At 39.4% G+C, this 15,398-nt stretch overlaps 1 protein-coding gene across 1 annotated transcript; it reads right to left on the minus strand.

Moving 5' to 3' along the window:
* Positions 1 to 7,292: 7,292 nt before the first annotated feature.
* On the minus strand, positions 7,293 to 15,385 carry LOC124280342 (protein DDI1 homolog 2-like). The gene is made up of 8 exons (XM_046716246.1): positions 15,007 to 15,385; positions 13,410 to 13,661; positions 12,902 to 13,028; positions 12,437 to 12,564; positions 11,206 to 11,334; positions 10,393 to 10,496; positions 8,738 to 8,915; positions 7,293 to 7,839 (listed from the first exon to the last, which is right to left on the minus strand). Exons 1-8 carry the CDS (start codon positions 15,284 to 15,286, stop codon positions 7,610 to 7,612), a joined length of 1,428 nt encoding a protein of 475 aa, XP_046572202.1. The 5' UTR covers positions 15,287 to 15,385; the 3' UTR covers positions 7,293 to 7,609.
* Positions 15,386 to 15,398: the final 13 nt, after the last annotated feature.

The raw sequence follows: 15,398 nt of genomic DNA on the forward strand, positions 1-15,398 counted from the left end.
TTATCCAGGATACCAATTCTCAGTTTTATCACTGATAATTCCAATGACCTTTGGGTCCACTTTGGATCTAACTTATCACAGAATTGCATGTGATCTTGAAATCAATAACAAATCAAAATGAGGTCTTTGGATGGCATTTAGAAGTGATACAAATAAGGCAGATAGTTTTTTATTGATGTCAACTTCTTTATTATGAGGACACAAAGTTTCAGAGTATAGGTCCGTCTCCTATTCTCGCGGGTTTCCTATTCTCGCGGTAAACACGTTTTCTGCCGAAATCGCTGATGCGCGACACTTAGCGGTTGTTTACATCACCGACTGGTAACTAGGAAGTGGACCAAGTCTGTGAGTGATCAAAATCTTGCAGTGTCACGAATATTGGGGAGTTTATACCAACTTGGACATATCATTACTTTTTCCCGCCCTTTCCGGCAGGATTGCTCTTACATACACTCAATAACGTTAATTCCTGGTAATACTGCGAGAAGCCTCGTTTCGTCAATGGCGGATGGCATTGTTTATCACCGGGCTCACGAGTGGTACTTCACCACGAGTGGTACTTCACCTGATGGATCTGCCAGCTGATACATGTAGATGTTAGAGGAGAAGGCCCTTCATTTAAAAACAACATGCAGTAATACGATAAGAATTGTTTGTGTTATTTTTTCAGCCGATATCCTTAATAAGTACTGCGAGAATAGGAAACGCCTTCCTATATCTCTACCCCTACATCACCAAACGTTTCATCACCTATTATATTCAAATTAGAAGACTGTTGTCATGAACATTTTGTCTACCACTGTGGGGAAACCAAATAGACATGTGTGGTAGTGATGAACCCAGAAACATAATTATGATTAATCTGTGACTTGAATCAGCAGTCACAGGTTTCTGTCTCATCAAAGGGGCACAACTCTGAATAGGCAACTGTCATGCTCTTGATGACGCTTACCACATTGGTGAAATCCATGAGCATGGGTATAGTGGTGACAGATCTAGAAACATTATCAGGGCAAATTGGGATTCGAACCCATAATCACAGGTTTCTGGCATGCCTAAGGGACACAACTCTCCTCACCTGTGCCCTTGGTAGGTATCCAGCTACGTCATCTACTGGTCAGGTACGGATCCAGACGGTGTGCAACCCCCCTCTCCCCCGAAACTTTTTCCTGAGGAGCATTTCCCCATAATCTTTGGACTTCATGATATATGTGTGCAAACCCCCACCCTCCTCTCAAAAATCCAGGATTCGCTCCTGCTGGTAGTACTCTTATGGTTTCAGTCATGAAACGAGTTTTAATTTGATCAGACAACTCAGACTCATGTTTTGTCACTCAAACTGATACAAAGTTGGCGATCAGTTTTTTGGTTATTTATCACAAAAGAACTGAGAATCACACACTGGATAATTGAAAATAAGTACATAAAGACATCTACGTCAAACATTTATACACAATATTGCAAATTACTGTGTTGAACCCACCATTATTCTGGTGTTTGTAATACGAGATTCAGCGCTGCCTTACTACAGTGATATGCATCATAATCTAGGAAGTCAGGTTGACTAAACATTTCGGTTATTAGGTTTGAGGAAATACACAAAAGTAAACATATGATGTGCATTGCAATACTACATTCACAATCCATTACTTCAGAATGAATTCCTTTTTTTGATACATCATACATGAAAAGCTGACATCTATTAAAAAAACCCAACCTACTAATGTCTTGAGTCTTGTAACCTCTAACAGTGTTTTACAAGACACAGAAATACTGACTGAATTTAGTTTTACGCCGCTTTTAGCAATATTCCAGCAATATCACGGCGGGGGACACCAGAAATGGGCTTCACATATTGTGCCCATGTGGGGAATCGAACCCGGGTCTTTGGCGTGACAAGCCAATGCTTTAACCACTAGGCTACCCCACCGCCCGACACAGAAATAAGTGTCCAGTACCCACAGAAGTAAAGAAACATATCTTCATCTCTTAAGAATGCATAATACTGCTTATAGTGGCAAATTCTTGACAAGAAATATATGGTTCTTGATATAATCTTCTGCATTAAATTTGAAGCTTTATTTCTCTACAGGACCCTTATATTTCCTGTGAGAACCATGAACTTAGCTAATGGGAGTCATCTCGACACGTGGTATCGCAGATCATGATAAAACCCTGTTCTAGTCAACAGTTACATGATCGATCTAACATTAGACTGATATGATAAAATCACAGGGCAAACAGTATCAGTTGATAAACATTAACTTAATGTTGATATTCAAAAATTTACAAAAAGGACACATATTGAAAAACTATGAATCTTAACATCATGATCATGTAAAGTTGAACAGAACTTGATCTTGCAATTACCAAATGCAATGGTGACTCGTTCATTCATTCTTAATTACTTACCTTCTTAGTTTGTGAAACAACTTTTATCCTAAGTTAAATAAAATTCTGAGACATAAATGTTCAATTGGCAAGGTAAAATTATGAGGATTCGCAATCTTAATTTCACTTTATGTGATTTACTGTTTTGCTTCAAGTTAAATTCATTGGTATGTTTTCACTGCAAACAGACTATAATCATGTTGTACTGGTGATTAGTTGCCTGACTCTGAGGGTGTGGGTTTGAATCCCGGATGGGACTCAACCCAACAAAAGTACTAGAATCTGTACTTTACAAAGAAAGTGTAATCCCAAATATAACATATGTTATATAATCATGTTAATGTCCAGATTCTATCTATCTTTTCACTTGCATCTGCCTTCAACACAATAGCAGCACCCAGTCAAATGATTGGATGATTGAGGGTACTTATGCTTTGTAAAGCTTGCATCTGACCAAAATCTTTATGGTAGTTGTCATAGTGCTTACGAACAGGATCATCTTTTGTTACATGATTGTAATAAACTGTGCATAACCTTGTAAGTCCAGGTAAAACATAACTTGGGAATTCCAACCTAGTCAGTTAACTAATTGTTTGATCGACATTCTAGAAGTTGCTGAGTCAAAAATGAAGCATACAACTTTATTGATGATAACGTCTTTGTTATTGCATAGAGCGATGTTTCAATGTAGATTCTTATACCGTTATCAAGCTGACTTTTAGCTTGACAATGGTGTAAGAATCTACGTCGAAATGTTGCTCTATGCAATAAACAAGAAGTTGTCATCCATAAAGTTGCATGCTTCATTTTAGTCAGTTACCTCCCTTGCTTCAGGTGGATGTCCTAATTGTACCTCACCAGAGGACATATCAGTACATGGCCTCTGTTCTCACTCTGCATAATACCCAGGCCCCTGTTTAACAAAGCAAACTTGGTGCTACAACAAACTTAGCACTACATAGGCCCATGTTAAAGTATGGGAGTTACCTTAGCACTACAGCAAACTTAGCACTACATAGGCCCATGTTAAAGTATGGGAGTTACCTTAGAGCTACAGCAAACTTAGCACTACATAAGCCCATGTTAAAGTATGGGAGTTACCTTAGCACTACAACAAACTTAGCACTACATAGGCCCATGTTAAAGTATGGGAGTTACCTTAGCGCTACAGCAAACTTAGCACTACATAGGCCCATGTTAAAGTATGGGAGTTACCTTAGCGCTACAGCAAACTTAGCACTACATAGGCCCATGTTAAAGTATGGGAGTTACCTTAGCGCTACAGCAAACTTAGCACTACATAGGCCCATGTTAAAGTATGGGAGTTACCTTACCTTAGCTACAGCAAACTTAGCACTACATAGGCCCATGTTAAAGTATGGGAGTTACCTTAGCACAGTTACAGCAAACTTAGCACTACATAGGCCCATGTTAAAGTATGGGAGTTACCTTAGCACTACAACAAACTTAGCACTACATAGGCCCATGTTAAAGTATGGGAGTTACCTTAGCACTACAGCAAACTTAGCACTACATAGGCCCATGTTAAAGTATGGGAGTTACCTTAGCACTACAGCAAACTTAGCACTACATAGGCCCATGTTAAAGTATGGGAGTTACCTTAGCACTACAGCAAACTTAGCACTACATAGGCCCATGTTAAAGTATGGGAGTTACCTTATCGCTACAGCAAACTTAGCACTACATAGGCCCATGTTAAAGTATGGGAGTTACCTTAGCGCTAAGATTGCTTTGTGAAACGAAGCGCAGGCAATCCTCCTGTAACTGATCCTGAGAAAGCAGACATTCTTTTCAAACAATAATCAACTAGTATTACTATTTCCACATTTTTTCTACATGCCCCTGAAACTCTAACAACGTAAAACATATCTTAACATCAGGGAACAACAGATTGAATTCATTGTACATTAATCTTATAAAGTCAATGAAGCCTCCTTAATAACTGATTAATGTTGAAGTAAAAATTTTCATTTCAAATATATTAAAATTCTGCACATTCAACAGTATGAGTACATCTTTCCCCCACTAAACCAACCCCTACAACATGCCAAATATAACACAAAACTATTGTTTTACACAAAATCATATTTGTTTATTTCAACTGACCCAAATCACTGGTGAGCAAAACTCTGTCAGTCATTAAATAAAGCAAGTGTGGTCTGAGTAAACATGGTGAAGACTCCCCAAACCAGAGGTGGACAATTTGCTCACAGAGCAATATCTTTTTTATACAACATGTGGTGTAGAATAATGCATAATGGGGAAGGGATGACCAAACTGACAGGTCAAGCATGTTAAACACTGGTTATCCCAAATTTATGGTGTCTCTTTGGAACCGGCAAAGTATATTTTGTGCCACAGTGTACTGCGGAAAAGTTGACAATTATTACAAAGATTTACCCAAAGACATCTTATTGTACTGGCATCAGACAAAGCATGTTAGATATGAGTTTCTCTCTGTGTTCATACAGTACAACCAGAAATTATTGAGAATTTAAGATTGTAATTTGTAAAAGAAATTTCACTCATTACTCACTTATTAAATGTGAATATTAGCAGAACATAACTCCAGATTCAAAGACAGGTGAACAGTTAGTATTTTGTCAAGTCACCATGGGCAGCAATGCAGGCTTCAATGCGGCAGGGCATACTACTGATCAAAGAAGTTAGAAAGTTGTGGTCCATGCTGTCCCAATATCGGACCACCTCTTCTTTCATTTCAGCAATATTTGTCAGATTTTTCTTATTGACACTTTCCTTCATAAGTCCCCAAACATTTTCTATTGCTTTTAGGTCAGGGCTATAAACTTCCTCTTCTCTAAATCATCCATACGGAGTATCACTGAAAATGCTGTCTGCTAGCAAGTAAATATAGGGGCATAACTTCACAAACTAATGAAAAATGATTAACGGAGTTGTCTCTCTTGAATGAAACCAAGCACTTGATAGCTGGTCAAGGTTGTTTATACTAGATATCCAATTAAACATATTCCTAAAATTCTCAATAATTTCTGGTCATACTATAATTGCTGCTGTTTTTGCTTCCTTTGTGGTTTATCTGGACAACATAAATGTGTAAGCTTGCATTTTCATTAAAAATAAACTTACTGAAGTTGCAAGTTTATTGTTTGAATGATATGATAAAGATAACTTTCATATTTATCAACAGCAGGATTAGACCTTTCAAATGGTGTATAACATGTAGTAGCAATAATGTTTTACAAGCTAATGCTTTCCTTTATAAACATAGGTTTCATTAATGACCTCAGAGTCTCTGGGAACCGGTGTCTTGGCAGTAAAAGCTTCTGGTTGGGTGGTATTGAAAGAGTGAACTTGATTGGATAGCTATTTATAGCATTATGCAGTGAGAATTGGGATCAAAACAAGCCAACTGCAGAGAATTAGTCCAGGGTAGTTTTCATAACAGAATGGTGATACATTAACCCATCAAGAATGTCCATCAAGAATGCTCCAAAGCTGTGCAAGTGATCCAGGGCTCCAGATAAGGGTCGTATCGGCGTATGTACGGATAAAAAATATGCATGATACAGTAGGAAATAATTTAGGAAACATACCAGATACGCACCACATCAATGGTGTACGGTCTTAGAATCATTTACAGACGTGTTTATCTGAAAAAGTATTGTTTTATTGTTCATTGACCTGTTGTGGTGCATATATGAAACGAAACACAAGACTACTGATTCTCTTTTCCATTCAGCACTCTAAATGTACTCTTAAGGTTTTCCGGTACTCCTATATTGAACAAATAAAGAATATACATATTCTTGATGTTGAGAAATTATCTGGAGCCCTGTGATCTGTGGAAGAGTTAGATTTTGACCCTGCATTTAGCAACTATCTAGCTTCTTAGGCACTTTGGGGCATTAAACAGGTTATTTTCATTCATAGCTTCTTAAAATATCATCCAAGAAACAACAGCTGGCTCACGGCCCTACAATACATTTATACCTTTTAACTATAAAAAGCTGGCTATTTTAAGCCAGTTTGTGGCAAGTGTCAGCAGAAATGTTCTTCAAGAGTGAGTGAATTAGCTTTACTCCGCACTCAGCAATATTACTCGCTGCTATAGGGAAGCAGTCTGGACCAGACAATCCAGTGATTACCAGCGAGCATCAATCTACGAAATTGGGATAAGATGACGTGTCAACCAAGTCAGCAAGCCTGACCACCCTATCCCATTAGTCGCCTGTTACGACAAGCATGGGTTACTGAAGATCAATTCTTACCCGGATCTTCATGGGTCTCTCTTTCTTGAAGGGTGGGAGGAATATGCTTAAAATGTTAACATAGAGTATTTGCTTGCAGGTTTTTGGAGCTCACTCCTGCATCAGACACGTTAAAGCTTGATCTTTCTTTCACAAATAAATGATACAGAAGTGGTCAGTTGGGGTTTGGCGAAGCCTTGAGTTAGTATTGCTTTATGCTGCTTTAGCTTAGGCTTCACATGCTGTATAGACATGGGGGAATCTACCCTGACTTTAGGTTTAATGAGTGAACGCTTTAGGCTACCCCACAACCCCAATGCAGCTGTGTAGGGGGATTCAGTGATAGCACAGAAGGAAAGATAAAAGTGAAGGTTTTTATGATTACCACATTATTAAACCCTTGTAACTGTGGTATGACAAACCAAGAATCTAAATCAGCACAGTGATAATTCAAAACCACTCTCAGGAGATCCTGACACAACTAAGGGATGTAACTCTGGCTGAAAGATCATGGCACTTGTTGATGGAACTACCATGCCAAAACTAAGGAAAGATTTTTAATGCCAACATTGGTTACCATGGTCACAGAATGAATTTATGCTAATGGAGACATGGGGTGATCTCTTCTTAGATTAATAATGACAAAATCGATGAAACTGATAGAGAGCCTCCAGCGGCTGTAATTATTTCTGTGAAATGAAATCATGCTGCTTCTGTCGAACACATCAAGCTGATGTGATGACCAAGCTCCTTTCATCATATAGAAATTCAAATTACATGACACAAGTCCGCACATTCCTCTGTGTGACTTGAGGAAAAACAAGAATGAAGTCCAAAGTTTTCTTACTAGGAAATAAAAAATCATTTTGTCAAAACCCATTCAAGTATATCACAAACTTTATACATAAGAGAGAGTGCATTTGGCAGGTTGTACAAATATTCCTTCAGATCTTAACTGCAACAGACTTTTAAGGCAATGAAAATGACTTTGCGATAAGGGCAGCTAGTGCTGTGTCCACATGCCCCCCAGCGAGTCGAAGTTCTTCTAACACAGCATGACGAGTGAAGCCACGTGACATTAGGCGTTGGACAACCTCCTCTGGGAATGACGGTAGTGACTGAGCAGGCGCAGCACTGGAGCTACCAGACTTGCTGTCCTTCGTACCACTTGTTGATGGTGTGGGTTTGCTGCCTGATGCTGAAGCAAACACAATACAATAATCATTAGATTGTCATCCCACCCACCACACCACATGCAAAGTGAAAGACCTAGGAGTAATGCGGCCTTCACACGGCAAACTAAAGTTTGACAACGCATGTTGCTGAAATTTTAAAAGTTGTCACATGTTGTCTAACTGTCGTGTCATTTGAGTGCCTCGTCTCTATCGGTGTGGTCGCATGACAACATCCTTGACTGCGTTTGATTGTTTCTGAACGACATGAGTTTGACAACACTTAGCACGTCAAGCTCGAGTTTGACAACACTGAAAGTTGGATGGAAAAGTTGGTGAGAATAGGGACCGATCCTATTTCTCGACAACAGTTTAACAACTCTGAAACTGGTGTTGGTGGCGAGTTGTTGGAATGTTCACACTCTCAAACTCGAGTTTGTGTTGCAATAGTTGATCACAATAGACTATCGCTATCTCAATAGTATGTTACAATAGTCTATCGCTATCGCAATAGTTGTTTCCCCCTCAATAGTCACCCCAACACACAATCATTAGGTGCTGGTGTGACCAAGGGATATAACTCTGCATAGCAAATTGTGGCACTTCAAATGATTAGACCTCCCATCTCCCTCAATATTCCCAAGATGAAAATATCGCAGAATATACAGGACCTCTTACTTCCGCACCTCATTTATGAACACTGTGTTACACCTTCATCGTTTTATTGTCCCTTATGTGACATCAGATGAAGAAAATCTCAAAGTGGGTTTCCTTCTTACTTTACTTGATGAAATATGCTTCGCTTCACGTGAATAATCATATCCATTGAAAGACAATGTACACAAACGTCTGGACCAGTTGTTTTAAAAGAAAAAGGGCCTACACAAATATGAAATAAGGTCCAACAAAGGGGAGACAACCTACCTGCTTCAGCTGCTGACTTAGCCAGAGCCTGTGCTAGCTGTTCTTCTTCTTTGTCAACACTTGGCTGGTTACTGAGGTTGAGACGTGCATGCTCTGGGAGGTCCCCCTCAGCCAGGAACTGTGTTTCAGTGCCCGTTGTTCCAATGATTAACCTGTTCTTCTTTAAGTCGATACAGCACTGAAAGATACACAGTCAGGATGAAATATAATACTGATCATGTGACCTTGTATCCCTAACTGGCGTACATTGTGAGTAGAAACAATAGCTAGAATACAGTTATCGATTATTGTATGAGAGCAGCGTTCGAAATTAAGGTCGGTCCTCGGGCCCGAAGCCGACTGAAAACCACTTGGACCCACAGCTTTTGTTTTCTGCAGGTCCTTATGGCCTTGTTTGCTGGTGAATACTTACATTGTAGCTAAAATAAATGACCTACACATTCTGATCAGAACTTTTTATGGTTCTGGGTCCTTAGGGCCTGCAGATTTTCAGGGTTAAGGGCAAACACTGTATGAGAGAGATACAAATTTCAAGTATCATTTGATTATTTGATTTTTTCTAAGTAAGTATGATATCTTTTCCACATGTCAATAGCTTATTAATAAACTAGAGACTCAACAGTAAGTACCATTGTTATATCACTGTGAATAAAGAGACCTCAGATATAATGTGACTTCCCTGTAACACTTTTCAAAATCAAAGGTAATTTATAAACCCTGTCTATAAAGCTATCCTGAATGAAGCACATCACCATACTCTAAGCAACATTGGCACAATATTATAGCCATTGTCAATATTTCATAGGTTTGTATACACTATTTTCCTCCTTCACCTGTGAAGACAAATGATCACAACGACACGTGTCTTCATTTAGCATGTTTTGTCATGTTTGAAATGAGAGGGTGAGTATGGTTTTAAGCCACTTTTAGCACTATCACGGTGGGGGACACCAGAAATGGGCTTCACACATTGTACAAATGTGGGGAATCAAACCCGGGTCTTTGGCATGAGGAGCGAACGTTTTAACCACTAGGCTACCCCATCGCTACTGTTTGAAATGAAATCAACAGTTCATGGGTTTAGATACCATATGTTCCACATCACTGGTCAATACATACGACTTGTAAGTGTAAGTGTAAAGTCCGTTTGGCTAAAAAGCGGACCGATGAATTGCAATCTAACTCGAAAAACGGATGGAGACGGCACAGCACGATTAATGAATAAATAACTGTCTGTGAACGTGCTTCTCGAACACCTGGCTGTCCCTTTCTCTGCACTCCTCCCTCGTAACAAATAGTGAACTGTGTCAATATTTTAATGATAGTTTGTTAAACAACTTTATTATTTTTAGGACAAAAATTCTGCAAAAACCTCACAGAGTGGGTATGATGTTTTGATTATGATCAGCGTTTCAATGAGTATTTTATGTTTATTAGTTTTCGAGTTCGATTGCAATTCATCGGTCCGCTTTTGAGCCAAACGGACTATAAGTGAAAGTGTAGTAATTGTGATGAGGGTCTACTTTTAATCAAGTAATGAATCTACTTCACAGCTCTGCATACACTACATTTCCATCATCATCTGTGAACACCTATCTCAGTCGAACGGGTTCAAACAAGACATGACACTGCAATCACTACGCTGACTGACTTACTTGATGGCGTTTGAGCATATCGAGGCCCAGCAACATATCCATAGGCTGGTCCTCTAATATGGAAAACGAGGACTGGAGGTAGTCTGGTCCTATTTGTATCTGACCTGAAACAGCAGTGAATCTGTCACAATCATCTACAAGAAACAGTTCTGAACGGTCTTGTACAATACTTTTCCAATATTGAACAGCAACTCATTTTAATGTTTTGGTCTTAAGACCATAATCCAACAAACCTCAAGTTATTCCAGTCAGTTCACACTCACAATGTTTAGGTCAAAATAAAGATCATGCTCTCAACGCAATCGAATCAGATCTACTCTTAACACAATCCCTATCTGTGGCAAGAGTTAAGGACTATTCTATCATGTCCATAGAAGGTCATTGAGCAGACTCTGAGTGCCCAATCAAAGTGAAAGATGTATGGGTACAATTGCTAACATAAGCTCCTATGGAGGTGTCCTGAGGTCTTCACCCAAAGGTATTATAAGGGAGTAAACAATCTGGACTGAAAGAGATTTACTTCTGTTTGAATTCAGTTTTGTATGTTTCAAAAGCCTCATCTTGTAAAAACATCTTCTTCACTGGTTTTGGCGCAGGAATAAATATGCTGATGATCTTAAATTGAAGATCTGACATGAGAAAAGACTTTGAATGATGTTATCTTCATTGAAATTATTCCATACTAAACACTCCATAAACATGATACATACTCTGTGCCCAACACTTTCATGAACTAATCAAAAGCTTACTCACAATTATTTGACTAGTATATGGATCATGATTAAAAATTGCAGAATGACACCCATGACTCACATAGATGAACTCGTCCAATAATTCTTTGTGTCCCAACGCCCTTGGCGATGCCAGCCCACCTCGTGTCGACCAATCTCATGATGTTACACCTTTCTGCACAGGCCTGGCTCATGATGGTCATCTGGGCACCTGGTGTCAATATTGACAGTATGTAATGTCAATTCTCAATGGTGGAGATACAAGCAGTAGTGGTGATACGATATCATGAGGTCACAATATGACACTTATCCTGATAGTATGGGTGTGATGGTCATCTGGGCACCTGGTGTCTATATTGACAGTATGTAATGTCAATTCACAATGGTGGAGATACAAGCAGTAGTGATGATACGATATCATGAGGTCACAATATGACACTTATCCTGATAGTATGGGTGTGATGGTCATCTGGGCACCTGGTGTCTATATTGACAGTATGTAATGTCAATTCACAATGGTGGAGATACAAGCAGTAGTGGTGATACGATATCATGACGTCACAATATGACACTTATCCTGATAGTATGGGTGTGATGGTCATCTGGGCACCTGGTGTCAATATTGACAGTATGCAATGTCAATTCACAATGGTGGAGATACAAGCAGTAGTGGTGATACGATATCATGAGCGTCACAATATGACACTTATCCTGATAGTATGGGTGTGATGGTCATCTGGGCACCTGGTGTCTATATTGACACTATGTAATGTCAATTCACAATGGTGGAGATACAAGCAGTAGTGGTGATACGATATCATGACGTCACAATATGACACATATCCTGATAGTATGGGTGTGATGGTCATCTGGGCACCTGGTGTCAATATTGTCAATAAGTATTGTCAATTCACTCTGATGGAGATACAGGCAGCAGAGGTGATACAATATTGTGGGGTAATGATAAAACACATATTCTGATACTATGGGTGTGATGTTTATCTCAGTGTGCAAACTTTACGCTGGTCCTATGGTCTCTGGCTAGTAAACATTCATCAGGACCACTAAATGAAAGTTTGCAGTGGTCCTGGTGGCCAGTGAATTTTGCATTGATAGTTATGTTAATCTACGAATGTTATTTTGGACCAGTGAGGTACAGACGGGACCACTAATTATTGTCCACTCACTGGTCTTGTGGTCTAGTGGGAGATTTTGAAAGGTTTCTTTCCCTGTTATCTGGGCACCTGGTGTCTAAATTGTTTCAAGATGCATATCTACCATAACTACAAATCATGTTAAGATTCAGTTATTACCTGAGTCAACGAATGCCTTTACAGCATGTCCATTCACCATACAGTCAACATACAGCATGACAACCTGGCCAAAGCTCTCAGGAGCAAATTCCATAGCAGTTTCCATGTTGGATTCAACATTCTTTAACCTGAAAGATACATCAAGCACTCTTGAACACAAACTTAACTTAACAGTCATATTGTTATATTTTTAGTAATGTCACAGACTTATTGAGAATATTGTGCAGATAATTCCTAATTCTTCACTAGCAATAACCAAATGGAATACGCTTTTCAGGACTGAGAGATCCATGACATACGAGTTCAATCAGGTTTTATGGAGTGAGTGAGTGAGTGAGAGTGAGAGAGAGAGAGAGAGAGTTTTACACTGCTTTTAGCAATAAACTAGGCTACCCCACCACCCCAGGTTTTATGTAACATTCTGTACTTATATAATAATTCACAGGTGGTTGCTCATCAACTGACCTTATTTCCTCTGCAATCTGTCTCTGTGCATCTGCATCAAATGGGTCAGCGGTGGCAAGGCGTATACATTCCTTCTCTTTCTCTTGACGTTCTTTTTGCTGCTTTACAAATACTTCACGAAACTTCTCTGAAATAAACAACAATGATTGTCTGTCCCTCAGATTAGGATAACAAAAGTAAACATACTTAACATATCAATAATATTAAGGAATTGCACAATTGGTCCTCATATATACAGTGTTGAACCATAATATAAGGCACTATAGCTTACCTGTACTATGGAGAAATTATTACAGACATTTTAATACCAGACTGCACTGTGTGTATTTACTCTGACATACTCTTGGTATCTGACAGGAGGCCAAAAGGAGTCACACACAGCGTACACATCTTGTACTGATAGACATCCCCAGTCAGACCCAAGTGTTTCTTGGCGTGTGCCCTCTAGTCTTGACCTACTGACCAAAGTAAATGTGAGCCATCAACTCAAACTTATTATTCAACATACCTGGTTTTCCACTTGCAAGAGCTTCAGCCAGAGGTTGATTTCGTTCTTTGAGTAGCGCCACCTGGTGAGGATTTGAAAGCAGCATCTGGCGGATGAAGTCCGGGTCCTCCATCATGGCAGCTGTTGGGTTCTGGGATTGGGATTGGGATTGGGATTGGGATTGGGATTGGGATTGGGATTGGGTGGGTCTGGGTGCTGCAGCTGGTCCGGCGCCAGGGATGTGAATACTGCCAAAGTCGATCTGCGGCAGAGCTGCAAGGATAATAGAAAGTGAGACAGGTTAGTGACACTGATACTTTAAAGAACATTTACTAGTAGTTACATATATTGGTATGTCAACTTTGCCCCCTGAAGATAAATGTTTCTCATTTCAGACAGCAAGAATGAGGTTAGTTTGGTCACTTTCTTTGTATTATATCTAATATCTAAACATGATAATTGAGCAGTGAGTGTAACACTGCTTGTTACAGCTTTCAGTGTCATGCCCATAATCAGTGATAATGTTACAAATGAAGATTCAGAGGGACCAGAGATTTAAATAGTATGTCCCATAATTTCAAACACTGGTGTTTAACATTCATCATATGACACAAATGGAACAATCATGATTAATAGACTTGATCATGTGTCTTTTCCATAAGAAAGGACATTTATGTCAGAGAAAGCTCTAAGTGATGTATACAACTTTGCTAACAGTAACACCAAGAGAATAAGTATGGTGCAGCAAACCAAGAGGCATTTGGATAAGGCCAAATACAAATAATGAAATTTAGGGTAGGTAGGTAGGATCATTTTTTTTTACATTTTTTTAGAAGTAAAGTACAAACTAAAAAACACATTTATCAATGTGTAATTGTTTATTCAATCAAGCTTGCTGCCATCATGTCGACTTTCTCTATCAGAATGGCCAATGTCTGTCGGTGACGGGAAAAAACAATGGTATGTGAAAGCTTATTTCATTCATACCGCCTAAAACAGACAAAGTCAGCACCAGAATTCAAGGGTCAGTTGGGTAATCGGAACCACAATTTTTTTTTTTAGGCCTCATCATGGATTCGGATCAACGATCACAGGTATCTGGCATGTCTAAAGGATGCAACTCTGTACACCTTAGACAATGGGACCTGATGTGTGCTACAGAAAACAAAACACCACCAAGCCCATCAATATGATCAGACTATTGTGTTAAACTATGTGAGAAATGGGGTGTAACTATAGAAACTGTTTGCCCCCCAGGGTTAGGTTAGGGGCGAACATGTTCCACTGGAGTTAGGGTTTGTGTTAAGAGTTAGAGTTAGGGTAAGGTTTAGGGTTAGGGGCATAGACTCTATTGGTGCTCCGGAAATAGCTCTGATACATTTGTTACCGGAAGGCTACATCATGATGGAAATACCCTTATCTATAAATAAAAATTATTAATGTCTGCAACGTCATGCTCATGACATTATTGACCACTGTCCATGTACATTGATATCACAAATAGCACTCCCCACATCAAAATTTCGTCTGCTACCGTAGTTTATTGGTAACTTTTGACGGACAAGATAAAGGTAAACGGTTTTGAAAATTATTCAGTGAGAAAGACTCAAGAGTGTACCTCCAGCCCCTGCCGACGACTGGCCGGACGCCGCCTGACCTCCAGCTCTCTGTCCACTACGTAACTGCTGTAATAACAGGACATCTCCATTCTTAATTCCGTATTGTTTCAGTGTTTGCTTGTCATCTTGGAGCGGACGTCCATTCCAAAGAATAGCGATTTCGTTAGATGAGATGCCGGTCTCGAATTCACACAAAGCTTTAAAGTTTTCGAGTTCCAAATCCTCACTGACTTCGAGGGTGAAAATGTCGTCAGATAATGAGGTTATTGTCAGTTGCATTGTTTGTGAAGAACCAGAAATACACAGAAATCTCCACCTGCGTTCTCGACACGGTGCCTGTGATCACAATGCACTTCCGGTGTTTACTTTCTGTTTCGCGCATGTCCCGCTA

The sequence above is a fragment of the Haliotis rubra genome, unplaced genomic scaffold (assembly GCF_003918875.1).
Source record: "Haliotis rubra isolate DU_JTF1 unplaced genomic scaffold, ASM391887v1 Scf265, whole genome shotgun sequence".
NCBI classification, from domain to species: domain Eukaryota; kingdom Metazoa; phylum Mollusca; class Gastropoda; order Lepetellida; family Haliotidae; genus Haliotis; species Haliotis rubra.